This window comes from Saitoella complicata (genome assembly GCF_001661265.1).
Source record: "Saitoella complicata NRRL Y-17804 unplaced genomic scaffold SAICOscaffold_9, whole genome shotgun sequence".
NCBI classification, from domain to species: Eukaryota; Fungi; Ascomycota; class Saitoellomycetes; order Saitoellales; family Saitoellaceae; genus Saitoella; species Saitoella complicata.
The window spans coordinates 319,548-342,222 of NW_017567000.1; the positions used below are offsets into that span (position 1 = coordinate 319,548).

Below are 22,675 nucleotides of genomic sequence, written 5' to 3' on the forward strand. Positions count from 1 at the left end.
GTGCGGTGTATTGTGAACGCGGCCGCCAGTCCTGAATGCTCAATTAAAACCTCCCTTAATCCTTTAAATGGGCAGCAAGCACAGTGACGCAGTAAGTACTGCTCCAACGTCGTAGTCAACAATAAATCCCAATTGAACCCGGCGAGAGCCATGGCCACAAGGAATCGAACAAACTTGTTCTTGTCTTATCGTAGCACTTACGGTTACCCTACGTCTAATCACGCCTCAGCGCCGGCTGTCCGCTTCAATGGCTTCCGTCGCACTTCCGAAGAACGGCAGGGTCTCATGTCAGAGAACGACAATGGAGATACTGTGATCGAAATGGACATGATACCGCCGAAGTGGGCCGATGTGTCTGATGAAGTTCACGAGCTGCTCGATCAGATCAAAAAGAAGAGCGCGACGCTTGACAAGCTGCACCAGAAGCATGTATTACCAGGGTTTGATGACCGACGGGAAGAGGAAGGTCGAATAGAGGATTTGACGTCAGAAATAACCATGGTAAGATTGCTTTCTTATAAACTTTGTCTAATAACACTAACTTTCTTTGCTTAGCACTTTCACGACTGTCAGCGACTAATCAAAAAGATCGAAGCACAATCAAGAGGCACCGACTCTGAGGCTGAAGCAATCATGGCCAAGAATATTCAGATATCGCTAGCAACAAAGGTGCAAGAATCTAGTTCTGCCTTCAGGAAAAAGCAATCCACATACCTGCGTCGTCTGAAGGGTCATAGCATTACCAGGCCAGACACACCAACACAATTTACGCAAGACGAAGATCTGGATGTGTCCATGTCACAGACCGCCATACAACAATCTGCAACACTGACATCGAATGATACCGCCATCATGCAGCGCGAGCGGGAGATTACGGATATTGCAAAGGGCATTATCGAACTGGCCGACATTTTCAAGGAATTGCAAACAATGGTGATCGATCAAGGTACTATGCTTGACCGGATTGATTACAATGTGGAGAGGTTGCACGTACATGTCAAGGCCGCCGATAAAGAATTGACACAAGCGACAAACTACGAAAAGCGGATACGGAGGCGGAAGCTGATCATGCTAATGATTTTGATTATCGCCGGGCTTATTATCGTTTTGATCTACAAGCCCAAACGACACACGAGAGTAGTGTATACCCCTGCTCCTCCAGCCGGACCAGAAGCAGTACCAGCTTCCGATTGGGACGTGGGAGCATGACGGATGAGGTGAGGGGTGACAGATCATCGCAATTAGGGTGGCAGCCGGCGTTTATCATTCTCAGGGTTTGCGAAAGCGGGTAGTTCGCATCAGATCAGTTTTTATATGATACCATACCCAAATCTCGGTATCGTTCATACTTTAAAATATTCTGCTCAACGGTGATTCTCATGTTGTCGAGCTTCCGCTGAAGTACTTGGTATGCATGATGCGCGTACCGAAGCCGTACGCATACGTATATCGCAATGACAGCACCAAGACAACTTCTGGTAATCGGAGGATCTGGTTTCCTGGGGAGTCAAATCTGTAGGGTCGCTGTTGATAGAGGATATGCCGTTACTAGTCTAAGGTGTGTATCCCGTTCGTGGCATCTTCGCGGAGTACTCACGATTCAAGCAGTCGATCACCACCGAAATGGATGAACAACACGCCCCCATCGTGGGCCTCTAAGATCAATTATGTTCAAGGAGACGTCTGCGATCCTTCCACGTACAAGGCACACCTGGCTAAGTCCACAGCCGTGGTGTACTCCGTGGGCATCTTATTCGAAAGCGATTACAAGGGTTATGTCAATGGGCAAAAGGGGCTACTATGTGGCTTGAAAGACGCGGTTAGCTATTTCGCCGGGAGTGCAAGTCCATTATCCCGAGGTCATCCATCTGCTGCGAGGACGCCAAGCCCAGCCCAACAAGGACCGACGTACGAGTTGCTGCATCGCGACGCAGCACTGGCCGCAGCCAAGGCAGCATCAGAACACACTGACATCAAGACTTTCGTCTACATATCTGCCGCCGAGTGTTTCCCGACGGTGCCTGCACGTTATATCACCACGAAACGCGAGGCTGAAGCGGAACTTGCCAAGATCACCTCGTTCCGTTCGGTGTACCTCCGTCCTGGCTTTATGTTTGATACGTCGAGGAAGATATCCATACCATTGGCAGGCGTTTTTACAGCAGTATCTAGCCTGAATCAATTAGCCAAGGGGGTTCTGCCTTTGGTAGGAGGTGCTGGGGTGAAGCCTTTGGAGGTTGCGGATGTAGCAGAAGCTGCCGTGCAAGCCATCGAAGATGAGGATGTGAAGGGTGCTGTGGACGTGGCAGGAATCGAAAGACTGCACGAAAAATCATGGCGCGGACAATTACTATGATCGGCGCGAGAAGTTGGGTAAACAAATGTTATTCATTCCGCAATTCAGATGCGTGCGACGTAAGATCCCAGTCCACTTTCACCATGTCCACATAATCAAACACACCCCATTTTTCGTTGAACCAGAAACAATAACTCCAAACAAGATAACTAACCGATGATCAACAAAGAAAACGAACAATTTAGGCCTTCCCGTTGGTCGCGGACCTTCTCGCGCGAACGGACGCGGCAAGGTTCTGCAACACAGTAACGGTGGACTCGAAGTCGATACAGGCATCAGTGATGGAGACACCCTTCTTCAAACCGGAAGGACCCTCAGCAGGCACATCCTGACGACCCTCGTTGATGTGGGACTCAATCATGACACCGACAATAGAGTCGTTACCGGCAGCAATCTGCTCAGCAATGTTGCCGGCAACCTTGGGCTGGTTTCTGTGGTCCTTGCTGGAGTTACCGTGAGAGCAGTCGATCATCATAACCTCGGGCAACTTGGCCTTGGCGAGCTTCTCACGGACTGCCTTACAGTGCTCAGCAGAGTAGTTAGGTCCAGCCTTACCACCACGGAGAATAACGAAGGAAGCATCGTTACCCTTGGTCATGGTGATAGCGGCGAGACCCTGCTTGGTAACACCGAGGAAGTGGTGAGGGTGAGCAGCGGCGCGAATGGCGTCAACAGCGATGTCGATAGAGCCGTCGGTACCGTTCTTGAATCCGATGGGGAAGGAGAGACCGGAAGCGAGCTCACGGTGGAGCTGCGACTCGGTCGTACGGGCGCCGATAGCACCGAGAGAGAGGAGATCAGCCAAGAACTGAGGAGAGATGGTGTCGAGCATTTCGGAAGCGATGGGCATTCCCATACCGGTCAACTGGCAGAAAAGACCGCGAGAGATGCGAAGACCCTTGTTGACCTCGTAGGAGCCGTTCAAGTCGGGGTCGTTGATGAGACCCTTCCATCCGACGGTGGTACGGGGCTTCTCGAGGTAGGCACGCATGATGATGAGAAGGTCATCCTTGAGCTCTTCCCGGACCTTCAAAAGGCGCTCACAGTATTCGACAGCGGTAGCAGGGTCGTGAATGGAACAGGGGCCGACAACGACGAGGAGACGGTCGTCCTGCTTCTTGATGACACGAACAGCCTCCTGGCGGGCAGCAACGACGGTAGCCCTGGACTGCTCGGAGGCGGGGAGCTCGTGCTGAAGGAGTGACGGAGGGATCAAGGGGTTGTATCCAAGAACGTTAGCATCTTCGACAGCAGCACCGGCGTCGGCGACTTGAGGGATGATCATCTGTGCGGCGGATGAGCGGTTAGCCAACGGATCACGGGCGAAAAGGACTGATCCGGGATACTCACTGGCATTGTAGTGTGAACAGATATATGAAAGAACGGAGATCAAGAAGTGGTATTGATCAAGGTTTGTGGTGGTGAAGCTGTTCGGGCGAATTCCGTTGGCTGCGGTTGTTTGAGTCAGCGCCAAAAATCTCGAACCCTTTGAATTTCGAATGCGCGCACGCCACACTTGACGCTGAGCCCAAAACTACCGGCGGAGACGTCGGAGGACATGAATGACTCGTTATATACAGACGCAAATATGACTGCTGCTTGGTTGACTCTGCTGCTGTTTTATCTGGTGCGTTTACCTGGGATCGTCCGAGAAGCGCGAACGAGGCCTGACGGAGACGTACTTAGCCAATAGCATCAGCGATATCTGCGCAACTCTCCTATTCTTCGGCATCCCGTATAACGTCCTTTTGCAAATGTATCTGCAATTCCAACTCCACGATCATCCCTCTACTACATCCGTCTAATCCATCGAACCCATGCAACGACTGCAACCGTCAATTCTGTCTGAATTACCAGCTACCATTCTGCACCGATGTTGAAGCTGAAGCGATAACAACCAAGTGTTTCCGTAAGTACCTTCACGAAGGCCAATTGCGACTCAAACAAGCTTACGTGACGACGCAGAACGCGACTCACTCAAGGACAAACTGGTGGTTTACCTGTTCATCTTTGTGACATCCGGGCTGCTGATATGGGCAGCTGTACGACCATGGGCCCAAAAGTACATTGATGTATGTGTATTCCTCCACGTCGGTTGCACGGTGAAAACGGATAGCTTACGCAAGACACCACAGGCAGCTCAAGACCGAGCGCGACCGACACCAGCGTACGCGGTGCTGCCAAACTGACCACTCTATCTCTATCTGACCCTGACGGTGATTGACCACTGCCAGACATGTCTATCTCTATCCCTATCCCTCAATCGAAGTATTCCACGTGCGCGTGCCTGGCTAAACTCTAACCCCCACGCCGACCACCCCGCCGAACTAGAAGCCTAACCCCCACGCTGAGGGTGAGTAGACTAGAAGTCCAGGCACCAGCCAGCACCAGGAACATGACTCGTCAGTTGGAGCCCCTTGGACCCGTGGCCGCACCCGTCAATGGCAGCTCCCTCGCTGGGATGTCTCCGCTGTGCTTTGGCGCTGGCACCTTCGCTCCGCAGTACAATGAGCCTGCTCTTCTGCGGCCGACTGACGTAGTGCGCCGCGCTCTTGATCTTGCTGTCAATTGCTTTGATACCTCTCCGTGCGTCGTGCTTGCTTGCTGTTGCTTTGCATCAACTGCTGACCGCTCACCAGGTACTATGGCGAGAGCGAGATCATCCTCGGTGATGCGCTCCAAAACTTGTCAGCGGACTACCCTCGGAATACATACTACATTTCCACAAAATGTGGACGGGAACCCACAAACGAATTCGATTACACGCCTTCATGGATCAGGAAAAGCGTAGAACGAAGTCTGGAGCGCTTGCACACTTCGTACCTTGACGTCGTCTATGTCCATGACGTAGAGTTCAAGACGGAGGATGAGGCAGTTCTTGCCGTAAAGACCCTTTTCGAGCTAAAGCAGGAAGGAAAGATCCTGAATGTTGGCTTCTCGGGCTACCCACTTCCCGTTCTGGTCTCCCTTGCCGAGCGTATCGTCAAAGAGGTTGGCAAGCCCGTGGACGCAATCATCACTTACTCGAATTTCAACATTGCAAATACTGTACTGTTGAAGTATCTAGCCAAGCTGTCTCCGTGCGTCGGTCAGATCATCTCTGCGAGTCCATTCTCAATGGGCTTGTTGAGTTCACGGGAGCCTCCAAAGTGGCATCCCGGGAGTCCTGCACTCAAGGCTGCAGTCGCAAAAGCAGCGGCTTTTTGTGACGTCGAACTGCGCGAACCACTGGCTGATTTAGCCACGCGATTTGCACTGGAGAAGTGGGAGGGTGTAACGTTGGTTGGCTGTAGCACTGTTGACGAGGTGGACAGTGCCGTAGCAAATTGGTGGAAGTGTCAAGACAAGGCGCAGAAGGAGAAAGATGAAGTTGCGTTTAGAAGAGTTAGGGAAGTTCTGGGAGATCAATTGGACGTTTGCTGGCCGAGTGGTAGAGGGTGATATCGATAAGGAGGCAACCCCGCGTGGACAAGACGAGGACGAGGAGGAGGAGGAGGACATTCGGGCATATATTCCTATACAACTGCAAGAACGTAACTCATGATGCCATTCGGTCCCTTTCATATCACGTGTTGCCCCGGACGCGGGTTCCTATGCGATAACGGCCTGCATGCGGCAGCTTTACGATATGACACCGTAGAAATCGCTCGATCATAAGCACAAATGCAACGAACACTACAAGACGCATTTAACAACACAATGCATCCAACACCGTCCGTTCCTTCATCACCAAGCCTAGCTGCTACTCCGTCCTCGCCATCCATCATGCCTGGCCCTGTACCAAGACGCCTGTCGGCCACCTCGGTCCGCCGAGCATCCTCGTCTTCATTGCGTGGTGGTGTCGATGCTTTGCCTCCACCTATGCCAAGACAAGCAAGCAATTTGGCAGAGCTTCATGAAATCATGTCTCAAGAGTCAGAAGCTGTGACAAAGTAAGTGCATCTACCTGTGTTCTACTTGTAGACATGCTAATCCGATCACAGTGCACTCCTGAAACGCCTAGACGACCTCAGACGCGACAAAATCCGCATTGAAGCAGAGCTCGAAGCCGAATCCGAGTCTATCGTGAATCGTCTCTCCCGCCAAATCGCGGCGCTACGAGCACAGCATGCGAGCACTGATCCCAACACAGCGGTATCAGACGTCCCTCTAGCCTCACCCGTAGCATCATCTGGCCGTACCTCACGAGCATCGAGTTTCGTATCCGAAAGAACACCGAGCAGAGCAGGTAGCTTGAGGAGAGAACCTAGTGTTCAGGGAACTCCGCACCGTCCTGCAGAGGTTTCCATTGTCGACTCCTTGAAGGCTGAGAACGAGGATCTGAGGAGGAGGCTGCGAGAGGCTGAGGACAAGATCAGGGAGTTTACTAAGACCAACGCCAGATCTTGATCTGTGTGATGGCTATTCATTGACTGGCTGCAGGCTCAGCCTTATGGCTATCATCCCAATTGAGGCGCCCGTATACTGTTGTTAAGGTTGCGAGGTGACGTTCCAGTATCGCGTGTGAGTCTCCGGCCTTCTCGGCATTCTTAGAAACGCGTTTTCTCAGTGGGTTCCGTCGTTCGTTATGGACTGGAAGAGAATGGCCCTTTGAGCGAATGCATATGATATCATGGCCAGTGCTCAAGTTCTAAAGCTGATCCCCGCCCCCGTCTTGACGAGTCATCCCGTTTTCCGGTTTCTCTCCAACCTATTATGCAATATCTCCTCTTTGCTAGGAAACCCATCGTACCATCCATCGCCTACCCTCGTATACACCTCCTGGGAAACTCCATGTACAGCAGGTTTTGGGCGCTGCAGCATCGTGCATGCGTACAGCGCGCGATTGCCGCACCGGTAAACACTGAGCAGCGAGAGTGAGAGCGGAGGTAAAGGAAAACCGCTTTGATTCCGGCAGACAAGAACAATTCATTACCTTCAGTGTCTTCCTGTTCGCTGCTGCCGCCCTCAATGGCTCCTCAGCCCCATGTAGTGCAACTATTTCGGGAGGTCATCTGGCATTCACTGGACAATGGACTGGAGAGCAATGCGTCTTTCGTCGCCGAGCGGTTACTAGCATACGACAACAAGGATCCCGATGCCAAGCATCTTCTTGCGCTATCATACTTGCGGTCAGGCAAGACGCAGCAAGCAATGGCGGTGACGGAGAATGTACGGCATGCTGGGTGCGCCTACATTTATGCGCAATGCTGTCTGCAAGTTGGGAAGTACTCTGAGGGAATCGTTGCTTTAGAAGATGTGGGCTCACAATGGGTGTCTTCCGTTACCCTGGGTATGTCTGCTTTGAATGCGTGGACTACAAGGCTAACAGTGTCGCTCGTACAGGTGAACATAGTGATAGCAGCAGACGACATATGCCAGACGCGGGAGCCGCGTATTGTCTGATTGGGCATTTGGCGAAGAAGTGCATGATGATGAAGAAGGCGGTGAATTCATATGTTTCGGCCGTTAAGATCAATCCGTTCCTGTGGGAAGCTTTCGATGGACTGTGCCAGCTCGGCATCAACGTTCGTGTTGACAACATTTTCAAAGCGACGTCTCAAATGATTGCTGCCCGGGATAATAAGCAGGCCGATGTGCCTCGGAATGCTGCCCCCGTCACAACAACTGCGACGACGACAACAAAGGGTTCGATATTTACTTCGCGTCTTCCGACGGTCGAAACTCCGGACCTTTTCGTCGGAGGACCTGTTCATCAACCAAAGCAGTTTGACTTTCGTGCGCCTGATCCTCGTCCAAATTTCCTGAGCCGGCTCCAAGAGAGTGATACGCCTGGGTAAGTGAACAACTCGAAATGTTGAATGACCCGCTTACACAGTCCGCAGAACTCCTACATTCGGTGGAAGCACATCCGACGAAGATGAGAGTTTCATTGGTCTTGGTGCCTCTAAACCAACTTCTTCTACGTTGAAGCCTGCTCAGCCGCGTGTGAAATCAAGCCTTCCATCAGATATGCCTCGAGCTAGAGCTATGGGCCGACCCACCACCCGCGAATTGGAGGCCACCATTGTAAGTCTTCTCTTTCTCACCGTCTTCGTTGAACAGCGCTGAGTATCGTGCAGATGAAAAGGACGACAAGTGACATCCCGACGCGGAGATCAACTAGACTCGCGAGTTCTGGAGCATCTGTGACACGCCCTACGAAACCTGCCCTGCTTGGCAGGAAGGTACCCGCGGCGAAAGGTCGGTCAAAATCAACATACTCAGATGAGACACCAACGGCTGGTGGGCTGGGATCGCATGATACATCACTTGGAAGCACCTTGCTTCCCCAGCGCAAGCCAGCCCAACCTATGGCAGCACCGCCCGCACCTCCTGCTTTCCCAAGTACCGCAAGAAGAGAAGAGGCGGAAAGTTGCGTGTTGAAGTTGTTCGCACAGTTGGCCGCGGCTGTCTACGCGCTGTCCAAATACGAATGTGGGAAGGCTATCGACCTATTTCGTCAGTTACCACCAGAACAGTACGAGTCGGCATATGTCTTAAGTAAAGTTGGTAGGGCTCAATTTGAGTCGGTAAAGTATGAGGAGGTAAGTAGTCCATCGTTAGGCGTGATTGTGCCGCTGAAACTGACTTGTTCGCACAAAGGCCGAAAAGGTGTTTAGGAGGCTAAGGGAATTGCATCCTATGTGCCTCGAAGATATGGAGGTTTACTCTACTATCCTGTGGCATCTTCGCAAAGACGTCCAGCTGTCGTATCTTGCACACGAGCTTCTTGATATTGATCGACTATCTCCGCAAGCATGGTGTGCCGTCGGCAATTGCTTCAGTTTACAACGCGAGCACGACCAGGCCATCAAATGCCTTCAACGAGCCGTTCATCTGGATTCGGAGTTTGCTTACGCGCATACGTTGGAGGGGCATGAACACGTTGCCAATGAAGAATGGGACAAAGCACAATTAAGCTTCCGAACAGCTATCCGACTAGATCGAAGGCATTACAATGCCTGGTACGGTATCGGAATGGTTTACAACAAGATCGGAAAGAGCGATTTGGCAGAACAGCATTTCCGCAGAGCTGCGGAGATCAATCCCTCCAATGTCGTGTTGATATGTTGCATTGGCATGGTATGTTGTGCTAGCTGTCTAAGAGGATATGAATTAACGCTCGACAGGTTTTGGAAAAGCACAAGAGATTTCAAGAAGCTCTGGTACAGTACAACCGGGCCTGTCAGATTTCACCATCGAGTGCTATGGCAAGGTTCAAGAAAGCAAGAATTCTAATGATGCAAGGCGAATACATGGTATGTATGCCGCTCCTAAGTACGAACTGTTGTCCTAATTCATTTGCACAGCTTGCTTTGCGTGAACTCCAAGCTTTGAAGGATATTGCTCCCGATGAAGGCAATGTGCACTTCCTTCTCGGTCAAATCTACAAGCATATCAACGACAGATCAGCGGCCATGCGGCATTTCACCATTGCCCTAAATCTCGACCCTAAGGCTGCTCATCTGATCAAGGAAGAGATCGCATCTGGAGCGCAATACGACGGAGAAGAGGGGGACGAAGATATGGGATCCAGCATGCACGGGGCGTGATCATATATATAATATAAGCATTGGCATTTCGACAAGGTTGGATGTTATACAGGCGTTTTTCTGCATATCTCAATGTCCCTAAATATAGATTAATCATATTGCATATAAGAGGATCCTCCCGATTCTAATTAAAGTGCCAGATCGGGCGTGATCGACGTCAACGTTACCGTACATTGTTTACTTCGAATTCTCTGTTCGACCAGAAGGCCTGTGCGCCGCAACCAACATTGCGGATGCCACCTAAAAAGCTAACAGTTCCCTCAGTTCCCTCTGATCATCCGTTCTCCTCACATCGCCTCGAATCAGACCGGGTCCAAAGGTTGAGAAGTTCACTTCTGTCGTGGTATGCTGCACACAAACGCGACCTTCCTTGGCGAAAAGAACATGTCCCACTACCACAATCATCTGAAGATGCAAGCAATGAGCAGGCGTTGCAGAGGGGATACGAAGTGCTGGTGTCAGAGATCATGCTGCAACAAACACGTGTTGCCACGGTGATCGACTACTACAAGCGCTTTTTGGAGGCATTCCCGAGACCTAAAGACTTAGCAAATGCATCGCTAGATGAGGTGAACGCACTTTGGGCCGGTCTCGGGTATTATTCACGAGCAAAAAGATTGCGTGAAGCTGCTGCATATCTCACTGAGCAACCGTTGCCCAGAACTGCAAAAGAATGGGAGAATGTACCGGGATGCGGACCATATACGGCAGGTGCTGTGGCGTCTATTGCGTACAACGTACAGGCGGCAGCCGTTGATGGCAATGTTGTGCGTGTAGTGTCGCGCTTAGCTGGCGTACAAGTTGGTGACTCCACAACGAAAGGGAAGGAGTTGATGTGGCGGTTATCTGGGGAGCTCGTAGACCCGAAACAGCCAGGCCAGTGGAACCAAGCACTGATGGATATTGGGTCAAGCATTTGCGTGCCACGAAATCCCAACTGTGGGGTTTGTCCTTTGGCTGATGATTGCAAAGCCCGGGCAGAAGCTACGCTCGTCGACACTGGGGGTACTATCAAGTATGATATCGAAGACCTTGGTGGATGCACGACATGCCTACCGCCACCAGATAGTGATATGGAGATTAGAGAAGGAGCAACGTGGATTTCAACACGGTATCCTCGCAAGGTCGTGAAGAAGGAGTCTAAGGTGGAGGATTCCGTCTGCATCATATTTGTACGGCAAAAGACGGGTAGAGACAAGGATGAGTTCTTTCTCATCAAGCGACCTGACAAGGGACTTCTTGCAGGACTATGGGATTTCCCTACGCAGGTATTGACGGAAGAAACGCCTGCAGTTACCGCGACGAAGACGATGCCTCCCCTTCCATCATTACTTTCCAAATACTTTGATGAGTTCGCTGCGGAGCTTGGTATATCTGAAGCGGAAACAGTGGAAAGGTCTGAACCAGTGACGACACTGCACGTCTTCACTCATATTAGACGATATACGAGGGTTTTCAAAGTGCGAATAGCACCAGATGTCGAGCTGGACGTAGAAGGAAAATGGGTGTCTGACCCTGTAGACATTGGTACAGAGCTGGGAAGGAAAAACTGGGCTGCTGAAAAGCCCACTACAAAGCCTGCAAGGAAACCTAGGAAACGTGTCTCAGAAGCTAGCGAAACAAGAGGAGGAAAGAAAAGCGTTCAGCAGACGCTGAGCGGCATGTTCGGCATAAAGAAGGCGGAGAATGCTGGATAATAGCAGAAGGATTCTATTATCCTCGGTTTACCGCCAAAACCAAGAAGTACCGCAGCCGGCTGCGATGAATCCGTCACTAGCACTAACTGTATCACCCTCACGTATCACGTGTATACCTGTCACGTCTAGTTTGTCTTCTCTCCCGCAGTTCCCGTGTTCGTTCCAACCCCATGCATATATGTTCCCTTGGTAATCTTGAGCCAAGACATGTTCACTTCCCGATGCAATGAGTTTTATCGACGGTAGGCAGTCTGGAGCACCCTGCCCTCGATCGTTGCGGCCCCAAGATATCACACGTCCATCCGATGATACAACGTGGCCGGATGACCAGCATGCTCCGACATTTTTCACTGTTGCTGGAATATATGAGGGAATGCTGGCTATTTGCCATCTATCTCTTGGTCCGCCACCAAGGAGCATGGGCCCGTCTTCTGTCTGGATGAGTGTAAACTCACGACCGCAAGCAACGCGTTTCTCGACATTGTAAAAATTCCGTGGTATAGCTTTTAGACCGGTGTCCCTAGGCGTCCACCACACTTTTGTCTTTTCGTAGGCGCCCTCAAGCTGTCCCTTCCGTCCGTCGCCCCATGCCCAGACAGAGTCATCATCCAATGTACAGATGACATGCGCGACACCAGCAGCTACCTCTGTTACGGTTCGCCCGGGAGGAGGAAAGTCAGGGATATGCTGCAGCGCCCTTCGTCTTCCGGTGAGAAGAGCGTCCGTGCCCAATCCGAGCTCGCCTCGGGTGCCGCGACCCGCACTGTAGACCTCTGTCCCTGATGCACTTACGAAAATGCTAAACTCCCATCCAGCGGCCGCCGCACTCCACGATCCTTTCACCTTTGTAAAGTGCGGAACAGTCACGCTATCTTCTCCAAGACCAGACTGACCACACTCATTGTCACCAACGCTGTATGCATTGCCGTCCGGGTAGACAAGGATGGTATGGTTCCCGCCTGCTGCAAGAGCCTTTGGAGGTACCGGCGGTAAAACGTCACTTTCGACGGGATTCGGGATGTGCGTGTCTTGGTCGTGGCCTAAACCCAGTTGATACTTTCCATTTGACCCGAAACTGTACAGATGTGATGGCATCTATGGATCAATCATGAAGCTGAGTTCAAGGATGTTGATGGAGGAGTGAGTGCATTCACCCCACAAAGGGTTCCTACAGCGGCTGCTGCACATACATGAAACGAGGTCATCAACTGAAGTGAAGCTGTAACGTAGCACGTTGACTCTCTCGGTTGATTTTGATTGCATTCATGATGGTTTGTTATTGGGGATTGACGATTGTCGGCTGGAGTGACCTGATGGTCCCATGGCTGCAGTCAAGCGATGACAGCCGACGGCATGCGGGGAAGGGATCACTTTGAGCATGGATGCCAAGCAAACTTTAACGATACTGATGATGCTGGCCGGCGCCCTTCATCGCAACTCCAACAACCATGGAGACGGACTCCAAGATCACACGTAGGCCCGGCCGTGCAGGCGATGCCGCCGATGATGAACGATTGAGAGCTCTTGGTTTCGAGCCTGAGTTGGAGCGTAACTTTTCATTCCTGTCGATGATCGGTTTCGCATTTGCAAGTATGTCCTATAATTGGTTGCAGCTTCGTCGATCTATCCTGACTGTCTGCTTCTAGTTCTCAAGTACGTTCGCTATTGCAAAATCCGCACGCTTCTGACGGCTGATCATTGACAGCTCATGGACCGCATTGGCCGCTTCTCTGAACATCGCGCTCCCATCCGGTGGACCCGTAGCCATTATCTGGGGTTTGCTTGTTGCTGGTGTCTGCAATTGTGAGTCGGCTCCCCCTCAATCCTCTTCCGATTGACTTCTCATCCGATACTTCTCCAGTGGCCCTCAGCGCAAGTCTTGCCGAAATCTGTTCCGTCTATCCAACATCTGGTGGAGTCTACCACTTTACAGCAATGCTGAGTACTCCGCGCTTGTCACCCGTACTCAGTTGGATCTGCGGTTGGATCAATACCGGTCTGTTCAGTCCTCTTACACGTACGAAGAGAATGTGCTGACGGTCTGTTATAGCTGGCTGGTGGGCGCTGACTGCAACCGGAGGTGCACTTGGTGGACAGCTCATTACTGGAGTTATCGCCCTGCTTCATCCGAACTATACCGTTCAACGTTGGCACATCTTCCTCATCTACGTCGCATATGTGATCGGTGCATTCTTCATCAACGCTTTCTTCGTAAGACTTTTGCCCACTATCAACAAGGCTGCTCGTGAGTGTTCTTTCTCGCATTCCCCCGCGGTAAAGAGCTGACTCCTGCAAGTGTTGTGGTCGATCAGCGGTGTTGTTATCATCACGGTCACGGTCCTGGCTACAGCATCACCAAACTACCAATCTGGCGAGTAAGTTTGCGCTCTCTCCCCCCTCTCCTGGCACCTCGAATAACCATATCCAGCTTCGTCTTCGGAACATACATCAACGAAACCGGCTGGAACAACGGCGTCGCCTGGATCCTCGGTCTTTTACAGGCAGGCCTTGGTTTAACCGGCTACGATGCAGTCAGTCACATGGTAGAAGAGATTCATGATCCCTCTCGCAATGCACCAAAAGCGATGGTTCTAGCGGTTGTCATTGGATTAGTCACTGGTTTGATGTTTTTGATCGCATTGCTCTTTGCGCTGACGGATGTCGACGCTGTCATTTCTGGCACTGCTGGGCCTTTGTAAGTCTTACCTCACACAGCGATAAATGGAGTGCTAATCGAGAACAGGCTCTCCATTTTTTACCAAGCTACTAACAACAAAGCTGGCGCCATCTGCCTTGACATGTTTCCGATTGTTTGTATGGCCTTCGCGACAACGGGTATCTTGACCACTTCGTCAAGAATGACCTACGCCTTTGCCAGAGGTATACCTAGTGCCACCTTTCCTGAGATGACGCCCGAGGCTAACGAGTTGTGCCAGACGGCGGGCTGCCTTTCTCACGCTTCTTCAGCCGTGTCCAGAAAAAGCATGACGTCCCCATGAACGCCTTGATCCTCTCAACGATCATCGTTATCATTTTCGGCTGCATTTACCTTGGGAGTTCGAGTGCTTTGAACGCCATCCTTTCCGCTTCCGTCGTTGCACTCGGCGTCAGCTACGGCATCCCTGTGGCCATCCTCGTCATACGAGGAAGACATATTTTGCAAGCTGATAGGTCGTTTAAGCTTGGATCTGTCCTTGGGTATACTGCCAACTTGATTGGGTTGGCTTGGGTGATCTTGACGACAATTTTCTTCCTCTTCCCCCCCGACACTCCCGTCACAGCGGAGAACATGAGTATGACGTGTCACTTCCAGAACCCCTGCAAGATGCTGACGTGAACAACAGATTACACTATTGCAGCGTTCGCTGTTGTGTTCATTGCTGCCGCCATCACCTGGGTCGTCAAAGGTCGGAAGCACTACAAGGGACCGCAGCTCAAGCACATCCACGGGACTGAGGTGGAAGGCGTGGAGATGGATGTGCAACGCGTAAGCACCAAAGGAAGTCCAAAGCGTACGAAAGCTTGAGTATGTTCGCAGGAAGGTAATATTGCATAGCTATAAGTTATTGGGAGACGAGAGAAAAAAAAAAAGACAGAATCATGCGCCATGGAAAAACATACCCAACTCCAGACTGACAAAAGGAAAAGGAAAACAAGTAATCGTCTTCGAGCAGTAGCAGGCTACCTGCCCATGGTCTTGTCCCAGGTCTCCCGGGTCCAGGTGCTGATACGAGCGTAGGCTGCTCCAGGGGTATCCAACGCAGGGCGAACATCAAGGTAGAAGACCGGCTCACCCGTAGGCTCATCGGGACCCTGGTAGTAGTCGATAACGTATCTCACTTCTTTTTCACCGCGCCTAACAAACCAATCGTGTCTGTCGAACGGCGGCTCCATTCCGTACTTGGCCGGGTTCACCTGACCCAACCACTGCAACATCTTTGCCTTCGGCGTCAATTCCTTCGAGCGACCCTGGAATCTGATCAAAGTAGGCTTCAGCCCATCCTCCATGTATGGCTGCTCCCACTTCAAGATCTCCTGCCATGCGCCCTCGTTTAAGAAGTTGTGCACGGCTACCATCCGCTCAACGTGCTCGGCAGGAGTGTCGGTCTGTCCCTTACGGACCATAGCATTGTACATCTGCTGAGGAGATGGGTACTCCCAAAGCTCTTGTCCATCGCCCTTAGGAATAGTAGAAGTCTCACGATCAACCGGTAGGGGAACGGACTGGTGTGGCGATATGCGCTGTTGTGGCAAGTTCTCGGGCATCTTGTTCAGAGGGTTGATCTTGTCCTGGGACGCATCGTAGGGACAGTCGGGAGGAGTATCCTTCCTTGCTGAAGGGAGAGCGACAGGGCCAGACGCGACATCGTCCTGGTGCATGGGGCATCCCGGAGGGGGAGCGGCGACAGGTGCAGGAGCAGCGCGCTTGGTGTGATCGATAGGACACTTGGTAGCCGCCTGAGGAGCAGCAGCAGTCGCGGTAGAATCAGCCCAGAACCAGGTCATCGTGTCTGTGTTTGCTTTGATTATTCGTAGGTGCTTCTGCTGCCAAAAAGTTCGTATGGTGTTCGCCAACCGTACCGATAATGCGCCACACCTGCTGATTACACACGTCCGGCCAATGGAATACGCTTCAATGCCAACCAAACAGCCAAACGATATCGGATTCAATGAGCAAGAAGAATTGACTATAAACCTGGTAGTCCGTTTTCAACGACCTCGGTGAGCCCGATTTGGCGGTGAAGCACGGGAGCGGCGACCTGCACATGGCTTGCAGGGTCGTATACGGTCGAAAACATTCACCTCCAAACCAAATCATGGACTCATCAACCATGCTGTCCGTCTCGCAAAACACAAGGTCGAAGAGGAAGGCCAATGTAGAGGAATATGCGTACGATCCGACGGGTTTTACGTCCAGGGTACGTTGATTGAAGGTTGTTTTGGGCGGATCGTTGCTAACGCTACGCAGAAACGTCGGAACATTCAATCAACGGTCAAGCATGCGGAGCAGTCGTATTTCTCTAGGAATTCAGGTGGAGGCGATTACAACTATATCCTGCATAACCACTATCGGACTGATGCTATGGATGAAGAGATGGATATGGTATTTATTCGCTTCCGAAGCGCCCTATGCCGCTGTATGCTGACAGAGTCTAGTCTCCTGCTCCGCCCTCGCTGTCAAAGTTGAACATTAGTATGGATACCTCGACATCCAGAGGCTCTACTCCAATCACCAATCCGGAAGAAGAGGACGTGAATATGGAAGCCGAGCCTCAAAAACAGCCTTCAAAGCAACGTATGGTCATCGTCATGGGTTATAGGACAGATTGCGAGCGTTGCAAAAACAAAGAGCCGGGTCACTACAGTCACCTCGTCCCGGCACAGTGAAGCAGAAGATATAGTAATGGGTCGTTGTCTGGGTTACATATGGGTTATTGGCGTTCTTTCGTTCCATTTTCAGGCATTGGTTGGGAATACGGCATTTATAGCATGATACCTCATTATATCACTACCACATCAAGGGTATATCATCGACCGTTCGAACAGATAGTCTAACCCTGTCTCAATTTCCAGTTCTCCGCACTCAAGATACCGTACAGACTATTCAGGATAGGCGTCGGCACACCATGCTCCTTCGCAATTCTCGTCGGGTTACCGAGCAAAACCTCTACTTCCATTTGTGATCCTCTCTCGCGGTCGAGCAACATGGAAGGCTTGTACTTTCCGTTACCCATGGTGAACTTGATCAAGTTCTCCACCGTTTCGGGTGGGATGGAGTGACCCAGGGCATTCGAGACGGCCAGCACCTCGTTCATACAGGTACGGATCAACTCTGTCGCGTTTGGTACGGTCTCGCAGAACGTAAGTGTATCCATCATAGTCACCGTACAGTACGTGTTGTAACTCGCATTCCACAGCAACTTCTTCCATCTCTCCATTTGGATGTCATCGTTGACCGCGACATTTGCTCCACTCACCCTAAGCAACTCAGCGAACCGCGCTACCCGGTTCTTCAATAGCATTGAATTGACGACACCATTATCGAATCCACCAATAACCACGCGCTCCAGAGCAGTCTGTGTAATCACCCCCGAGGAGAACTGAGAGCTAGAGAGATAAACCGAACAACTGATAATAGGGTTCTCCGGGAACGCCGCGCTGATAGGATCTTCGATACCGACACCGTTTTGAAGAAGAACGATGGTCGTGTTCTTCGATACCACTGGTCTGAGGATGTCCGCTGTAGATGGCGTGGCTTCTGGTAGCGCTTTAGTGGTGACGAGGATGTAGGAGTACTCCGTTTCAGTTGCTTCGGGAGATGAGGTCGAGGAGACAACTTTGTGAGGTCTCCATGGCTCGAACTTGCCGAAGCTGTCGCTGTGGATTGTCAATCCATTATCTTTCACCACCTGGTAGTTTGATCGGCAGACAGTGGTGATTCGAGCTTGTTTGCTGAGATCCAAAGCAAGCGAATACACAGCGCCGACACCACCAAGACCGAGCGTAAGTACTTCTTCCATTGCCAGTTTGTTTGCTGTTTGTGGGAGATATTCAAGTTGATCAGCTGTACGACTCACATCTCCTCGGGCGTCCCCCTAGCCTCCTCCGACAACTGGCACACCCCACCTTAATCTCGGCTTCAGGGCAACCGGGGGGTTCACGACCAGGAGAGGTAGCGGAATACACAGTAAGTACATGATCCTTATGATTAGACTAACAACATAACACTATAGATATAACCTTTGTTAATTCACACGCCTTTCCTCCGAAGTACCGCCGTGCCCCATCTCATGCTCTTCTCTCTCCTCCTTTCTTGATCATGCTTTCTCCATGAATGACTGAGGAGCAACGACAGTAGTCTCGACCTCAGCGACTGCTACAACTTCGCCGTTCTGCGCAACGGTCTCGTTCAGGACAACGGCGACCTTGGTCGGTTCCTCGGTGGTAGCAGCAGGAGCCTCCTCCGTGGTACCGTTGGCAACGACCTCTCCGTTGGTCTGGGCAGGCTCAGACGCGAGAGCAGCGGGCTTACCGCACATGATACTGAACTCAGCACCGCAACCAGCCATGATAAGCTCCACATCCTTAATGGCAGTGTTCTCGATCTTGGTGGGAACGACAATATCTTCCTCGGTGTTACCCTGGCCGACAGCATAGGACTCAGAGTACCCCCAAGACCAGGCACTGCCATCCTTGCAGATGGCGACGTTGTGATGGGAACCACAGAAGATCTTGGCGACTGGTGGGATGTCCTCGACCTTAGTAGGAATAGGAAGGTACTTGGGGATGGTTTGGCCATCAATCACAACTGCAGGCGGGACCGGAATATCCTCGATCTCAATACCGAGAGCGTGGTTGTTGATACGTCCCCACGTGTAAAGATCACCCTCCCTGGTAACAGCGGCAGAGTGGTGCTCACCACCAGTAATCTGGACCAAGTCATATTTCTCAAGCTCGGGTACGCGGGTAGGAGTAGCGAGAACAGACTCGTCCTCACCCGCAGCATCCTCAACACCACACTGACCAAATTGGTTCAACCCCCAAGCGTAGACCTTTCCATCATGCGTGACAGCGAACGAGTGGTAAGAGCCGGCTCCGATGAACTTGACCTTCTTGAGAGGGTTACCCATGGGCCGAGGGCTCAACCCCTTCATGCGGTTACGCTCATTAGTCTTGCGACCAAGCTGCATCTGCTGGCCGTTACCCCATGAGTAGGCGTGACCTTGAACAGTGATAGCAATGAAGTGATCAGTGCCGCAAGCAACCTGAACAACATCGGTGATGCCTGGCAGAAGGACCGGGAAGCGAGCCTTCTTCTCGGTAGCAGAGAAACCAAGTTCACCTTCATTACACTAGAATCGGTTAGCAAACATCACGACGACTCGGGGGGGATTTGAAACTTACGCGGAACTGGCCGCAACTCCAGAGATCACCGTCCTTCGTGATAGCCACGGTGACGTTATCACCACAAGAAACATCAACGAACTTGATGTCCTCCGGAACGTTCTCGAAAGGAGCGGGAGTACTCTCGCAGGGGTTCATATCGCCAACATCATCGTTCTCGTCATCTCCATCCGCATCACGTTCTCCACCGTCCCACTCAACTTCGCGTCCAAGAGCTCCGGCATCACCAACACCCCAAGTAAGAACCTTGCCATCCTTCGTGACAGCTGCAGAGTGCATTCCTCCAACAGAAAGACGTACGACACCGACCTGGTCGATTCCAAGGTTAGCGTTGAGACGGGGGCGCTTGACGACCTTCGCAGCAGGACCAAGACCAAGCTGGCACATATCACCGGTACCGAAGACGTAAACATTCAGTGGATCGGTAGAAAGCTTCTGGAGCTCATTGGGACCAGTAACGGGCTTGCGGACCTTCTTCTCGGGAGCAGGTTTTTCGGCATCTTCAGCGGTCCTCTTCGTGGAGGCGGCAGGCTTCGTAGCGGCCTTGGACTTAGGCTCAGCACCTTTCTTCGCGGGAGCAGCCTTCTTGGCCGGCGCAGCACGCTTCTTTGCGGGCTTCACGGGTTCTTCCTCAACCTTGGCCTTCTTGGCACGCGACGCGATCTCCTTGGGCGCGGGCGCGGACTTGGCCTTCTTCGCAACAGCAGCCTTCTTGGAGACGGGCTTAGCGATCTTGCGCTCAGTCGTCTTCGCAGGAGCCTTGGGAGCAGCGGCCTTCTTGGCGGAAGCAGTCTTTTCAGAGGCGGGCTTCGCAACAGGCTTGGGCTTCACCGCCTCGACCTTCGCCTGAGCTTGACGCGACGAAGAGCGGGTAGGCGCGGTAGCAGTAGCAGCGGTGCGGGTCGCCTTGCGAGCAGCGACGGGGGAGTCTTCGGCCTTTCTCTTCCTTGTTCCAGCCATTGTAAGAGTGTATGCTACGCGTGGCGATTGGGGATCAAGCGGACGTGCGGTCGTGCGGTCGTATATTTACGCTGTTTGGAGCAAGTTTGGTGCAGGGGGTGAGCGTGCGCATTTACTGAGCTACGTCGCATTTGACTTTGGGAAAATGAGATTCATTGCTCTATAACCTTTGGAAAAACGCCGGTACACCCTATAACTCTCAGCCTGTAAACTACCTATGCCTCGGCCTTCTTGACGGCGTTCCTCTCTAACCAAAGCTGTGCATTCGCAACATTACTAGCCTCGACATCGATAGCTTTGATACGCCATTCAATGTCGTAGGATGCATCCTCATCAAGAACCATCTCTGCCAGAATTCGACGCTTCGTCGTTCCCTCATCCACGCAAAATTCGAGGGGCGTGCTGATATCCATCAGGGCCTCTTTGATAGGCTTCACGATGGCCGCTGCTTCCGCCATAGTCAACGCTTTCCCTGTGGCGGTAGCACACTTGTTGTTTCTGCAGAAATCCCGACCGCAGCCGGTCATTAACTGTTGATAATACCTTCTTTCCACTCGAGACTTAAGCTTCGATCCTGTTGGGTCATAGGCGTTCGTCCACAGCGGGCCAAAGCAAATCGCACACAGTGCAAGCTTGTTGTCTGCCTTCATTCTGGCGCAGTTGATATTACGGCAAATCTCAGGTTTGGGTTTTGACAACCTTTCCATATCGTGATACCTTGCATGTGCAGGCGCATCCTTAAGCGTTGTCCTTCTCCCGCAAATCTGACATTCCGCACTGCGGCTACCACAGACTGACTCATGGGCAGTGAGTCCCGTCAACATGTCTTGAGCAGAAAGCGTGGTCATATCGCCTTGTTCTTGCAAAGTATGACAGAAGCGACACATGATAAGCTTCTCCGGACAACTCGTAGCTCGGTGGAAAGCTAACGCGGGAAGACTGGAAAGTTGCGCTCCACAGGAGCAGGATTTTGGAATGTGGTACACCTCTCGATGCTTTGGTATCTGATCTGGATGAGTTCCCCATCCATCGCAATCAATCACGTCACAATGCCAGTGAAGCTTTTCTTCCGAGCGTTTCATGATGATGCCGCATACATTGCACTTCACGTTGTTGCGCCGACAGAAATTCTCGTGCAAAACAATAGATCTTTCCGGAACCCATGTTTGGCAGTTCGGGCACTGCGTATTTCCAGGATCGGGCGGACCGGTTACCTGCCCATTGGCAGAAGGTGATGAGTCCCCATTGGATGCGGTCAGTGTGAAAGAGCAAGGTTCATCACTATCACCGTGTATCGAGACGTACAGCTTCGTTGCTGTCGACAACTCAATATTGGAGGCGGATAATGCTACCCTCTTAGCGGAATCAAAGGACGACCACATGTGAAGGTCATCCACCGGCTTAGGTGTAGTCGATACAAGCAAGTCGGCATCCCCATTAGAAATCTTAACCTCGAGCACCAGACCATTATCTCGGCTCCATTCGCTCAATTCATAGTTCGCATATTGACCGCGCTCAACCTGGCCTTGCACAGCGCTCCCCACTTCAATGACCACGTTCTCCTTCACCGCCAATTTTCGCTTCTTCGCAGTTTCCTCAGCCTGCTGCTCGTCTAGTGGTTCCAGGACGACCTCAAGATCGGTGTCGACGATAAGAACAGCATCTGCCGGCTGAATCTCATCGATCAAGAACTGCATCGTCTGATTGCCTGCGACGATCGGTAGAACTTCACCCTTCGTGAGTGTGGTATAATGCGAATTTAGACGCGCTTCCAGAAGTGCCTTCCAATCCTGTTCGTCGTAACCGGCATCCAATGGTCGCAGCTTCACCAAGGTTCCCTTGGACAACTCCCTGACAGCAACCGCCACCAATTCGCCTTCCTTCAAGTCCAGACTCTCCCGGACATGCTTCGGTAGCAGTACCACTCCCTCCTCAGCCGAGAACTCTCGCAGCCCAGAATGTGTAAGTTTTCGTGTCCGGGGATTCAAAAGCGCAAAGGTGAGTGGCGACGGCAGCTCTCGGTTTGTTTCGCTTGATCCCCCCAGCATCTCCTCCAGTGCACTTGGCGGCAGAACAATCTTGTCACCAGAAGCTGGATGATCCTGCACAATCAACTCTTTCGACCATTGTATTGGCGACATTGTAATTGAACATCGGTCGTCGATTTACGAAATCTGGGTGCGTACGTACCGGGTCGTACGTACGCGCCACAGCCGCGCCAC

The 22,675-nt window shown here is 51.8% G+C and overlaps 15 protein-coding genes across 15 annotated transcripts; 9 read left to right on the forward strand and 6 right to left on the reverse strand.

Moving 5' to 3' along the window:
- Positions 1-150: 150 nt before the first annotated feature.
- Positions 151-1,209, forward strand: SAICODRAFT_6951 (t-SNARE; the record flags this gene model as incomplete). The annotated part of the gene is made up of 2 exons (XM_019170481.1): positions 151-501; positions 556-1,209. 2 exons carry the CDS (start codon positions 151-153, stop codon positions 1,207-1,209), a joined length of 1,005 nt encoding a protein of 334 aa, XP_019024814.1.
- A 245-nt stretch (positions 1,210-1,454) lies between these two features.
- On the forward strand, positions 1,455-2,356 carry SAICODRAFT_6952 (NAD(P)-binding protein; the record flags this gene model as incomplete). Its single annotated transcript, XM_019170482.1, has 2 exons — positions 1,455-1,558; positions 1,609-2,356. 2 exons carry the CDS (start codon positions 1,455-1,457, stop codon positions 2,354-2,356), a joined length of 852 nt encoding a protein of 283 aa, XP_019024815.1.
- A 64-nt stretch (positions 2,357-2,420) lies between these two features.
- Positions 2,421-3,804, reverse strand: SAICODRAFT_30027 (phospho-2-dehydro-3-deoxyheptonate aldolase, phenylalanine-inhibited). Its single transcript, XM_019167567.1, has 2 exons — positions 3,707-3,804; positions 2,421-3,641 (listed from the first exon to the last, which is right to left on the reverse strand). The coding sequence occupies exons 1-2, from the start codon at positions 3,710-3,712 to the stop codon at positions 2,538-2,540; spliced, it is 1,110 nt and encodes a 369-aa protein (XP_019024816.1). The 5' UTR covers positions 3,713-3,804; the 3' UTR covers positions 2,421-2,537.
- Positions 3,717-4,638, forward strand: SAICODRAFT_30028 (uncharacterized protein). The gene is made up of 4 exons (XM_019167568.1): positions 3,717-3,983; positions 4,043-4,265; positions 4,322-4,428; positions 4,492-4,638. The coding sequence occupies exons 1-4, from the start codon at positions 3,945-3,947 to the stop codon at positions 4,543-4,545; spliced, it is 423 nt and encodes a 140-aa protein (XP_019024817.1). The 5' UTR covers positions 3,717-3,944; the 3' UTR covers positions 4,546-4,638.
- Positions 4,639-4,751: 113 nt separating this feature from the next.
- Positions 4,752-5,797, forward strand: SAICODRAFT_91605 (NAD-dependent arabinose dehydrogenase; the record flags this gene model as incomplete). Its single annotated transcript, XM_019171765.1, has 2 exons — positions 4,752-4,942; positions 4,996-5,797. The coding sequence occupies 2 exons, from the start codon at positions 4,752-4,754 to the stop codon at positions 5,795-5,797; spliced, it is 993 nt and encodes a 330-aa protein (XP_019024818.1).
- A 228-nt stretch (positions 5,798-6,025) lies between these two features.
- On the forward strand, positions 6,026-6,912 carry SAICODRAFT_18736 (uncharacterized protein). Its single transcript, XM_019166001.1, has 2 exons — positions 6,026-6,288; positions 6,340-6,912. The coding sequence occupies exons 1-2, from the start codon at positions 6,056-6,058 to the stop codon at positions 6,743-6,745; spliced, it is 639 nt and encodes a 212-aa protein (XP_019024819.1). The 5' UTR covers positions 6,026-6,055; the 3' UTR covers positions 6,746-6,912.
- A 394-nt stretch (positions 6,913-7,306) lies between these two features.
- On the forward strand, positions 7,307-9,891 carry SAICODRAFT_24923 (TPR-like protein; the record flags this gene model as incomplete). The annotated part of the gene is made up of 7 exons (XM_019166812.1): positions 7,307-7,628; positions 7,682-8,132; positions 8,182-8,365; positions 8,419-8,883; positions 8,942-9,421; positions 9,469-9,597; positions 9,649-9,891. 7 exons carry the CDS (start codon positions 7,307-7,309, stop codon positions 9,889-9,891), a joined length of 2,274 nt encoding a protein of 757 aa, XP_019024820.1.
- Positions 9,892-10,124: 233 nt separating this feature from the next.
- On the forward strand, positions 10,125-11,588 carry SAICODRAFT_24924 (DNA glycosylase; the record flags this gene model as incomplete). Its single annotated transcript, XM_019166813.1, has 1 exon — positions 10,125-11,588. One exon carries the CDS (start codon positions 10,125-10,127, stop codon positions 11,586-11,588), a length of 1,464 nt encoding a protein of 487 aa, XP_019024821.1.
- A 27-nt stretch (positions 11,589-11,615) lies between these two features.
- On the reverse strand, positions 11,616-12,683 carry SAICODRAFT_56154 (RCC1/BLIP-II protein; the record flags this gene model as incomplete). The annotated part of the gene is made up of 1 exon (XM_019169429.1): positions 11,616-12,683. One exon carries the CDS (start codon positions 12,681-12,683, stop codon positions 11,616-11,618), a length of 1,068 nt encoding a protein of 355 aa, XP_019024822.1.
- A 323-nt stretch (positions 12,684-13,006) lies between these two features.
- On the forward strand, positions 13,007-15,504 carry SAICODRAFT_30030 (gaba permease). The gene is made up of 10 exons (XM_019167569.1): positions 13,007-13,178; positions 13,235-13,241; positions 13,294-13,391; positions 13,450-13,584; positions 13,639-13,833; positions 13,885-13,963; positions 14,017-14,283; positions 14,332-14,468; positions 14,525-14,881; positions 14,933-15,504. Exons 1-10 carry the CDS (start codon positions 13,037-13,039, stop codon positions 15,112-15,114), a joined length of 1,599 nt encoding a protein of 532 aa, XP_019024823.1. The 5' UTR covers positions 13,007-13,036; the 3' UTR covers positions 15,115-15,504.
- Positions 15,270-15,968, reverse strand: SAICODRAFT_6959 (cytochrome c and c1 heme-lyase; the record flags this gene model as incomplete). The annotated part of the gene is made up of 1 exon (XM_019170488.1): positions 15,270-15,968. One exon carries the CDS (start codon positions 15,966-15,968, stop codon positions 15,270-15,272), a length of 699 nt encoding a protein of 232 aa, XP_019024824.1.
- A 452-nt stretch (positions 15,969-16,420) lies between these two features.
- Positions 16,421-16,976, forward strand: SAICODRAFT_6960 (uncharacterized protein; the record flags this gene model as incomplete). Its single annotated transcript, XM_019170491.1, has 3 exons — positions 16,421-16,507; positions 16,558-16,692; positions 16,746-16,976. 3 exons carry the CDS (start codon positions 16,421-16,423, stop codon positions 16,974-16,976), a joined length of 453 nt encoding a protein of 150 aa, XP_019024825.1.
- On the reverse strand, positions 16,970-18,149 carry SAICODRAFT_79390 (2-dehydropantoate 2-reductase). Its single transcript, XM_019171153.1, has one exon. The coding sequence runs from the start codon at positions 18,107-18,109 to the stop codon at positions 17,141-17,143; it is 969 nt and encodes a 322-aa protein (XP_019024826.1). The 5' UTR covers positions 18,110-18,149; the 3' UTR covers positions 16,970-17,140.
- Positions 18,150-18,264: 115 nt separating this feature from the next.
- Positions 18,265-20,456, reverse strand: SAICODRAFT_79393 (RCC1/BLIP-II protein; the record flags this gene model as incomplete). The annotated part of the gene is made up of 2 exons (XM_019171154.1): positions 18,265-19,441; positions 19,494-20,456. 2 exons carry the CDS (start codon positions 20,451-20,453, stop codon positions 18,407-18,409), a joined length of 1,995 nt encoding a protein of 664 aa, XP_019024827.1. The 3' UTR covers positions 18,265-18,406.
- Positions 20,457-20,592: 136 nt separating this feature from the next.
- Positions 20,593-22,612, reverse strand: SAICODRAFT_18744 (UFD1-domain-containing protein). Its single transcript, XM_019166002.1, has 2 exons — positions 21,759-22,612; positions 20,593-20,951 (listed from the first exon to the last, which is right to left on the reverse strand). The coding sequence occupies exons 1-2, from the start codon at positions 22,592-22,594 to the stop codon at positions 20,669-20,671; spliced, it is 1,119 nt and encodes a 372-aa protein (XP_019024828.1). The 5' UTR covers positions 22,595-22,612; the 3' UTR covers positions 20,593-20,668.
- Between the last annotated feature and the right edge of the window lie 63 nt (positions 22,613-22,675).

Excerpts from the sequence above, each read along its gene's own strand:
- SAICODRAFT_18736 (XM_019166001.1), top strand. The coding sequence starts at position 6,056 with ATGCATCCAACACCGTCCGTTCCTTCATCACCAAGCCTAGCTGCTACT. Across the intron at positions 6,289-6,339 it reads GAGTCAGAAGCTGTGACAAA|TGCACTCCTGAAACGCCTAG; the intron begins GTAAGTGCATCT and ends ATCCGATCACAG.
- SAICODRAFT_30030 (XM_019167569.1), top strand. The coding sequence starts at position 13,037 with ATGGAGACGGACTCCAAGATCACACGTAGGCCCGGCCGTGCAGGCGAT. Across the intron at positions 13,964-14,016 it reads CCAAACTACCAATCTGGCGA|CTTCGTCTTCGGAACATACA; the intron begins GTAAGTTTGCGC and ends AACCATATCCAG. Across the intron at positions 14,469-14,524 it reads GACCTACGCCTTTGCCAGAG|ACGGCGGGCTGCCTTTCTCA; the intron begins GTATACCTAGTG and ends GAGTTGTGCCAG.
- SAICODRAFT_18744 (XM_019166002.1), bottom strand. The coding sequence starts at position 22,594 with ATGTCGCCAATACAATGGTCGAAAGAGTTGATTGTGCAGGATCATCCA. Across the intron at positions 20,952-21,758 it reads TTGTCGACAGCAACGAAGCT|AAACAACAAGTGTGCTACCG; the intron begins GTACGTCTCGAT and ends GGATTTCTGCAG.
- SAICODRAFT_30028 (XM_019167568.1), top strand. The coding sequence starts at position 3,945 with ATGACTGCTGCTTGGTTGACTCTGCTGCTGTTTTATCTG. Across the intron at positions 4,266-4,321 it reads GATAACAACCAAGTGTTTCC|AACGCGACTCACTCAAGGAC; the intron begins GTAAGTACCTTC and ends GTGACGACGCAG. Across the intron at positions 4,429-4,491 it reads GGGCCCAAAAGTACATTGAT|GCAGCTCAAGACCGAGCGCG; the intron begins GTATGTGTATTC and ends AAGACACCACAG.
- SAICODRAFT_79390 (XM_019171153.1), bottom strand. The coding sequence starts at position 18,109 with ATGGAAGAAGTACTTACGCTCGGTCTTGGTGGTGTCGGCGCTGTGTAT.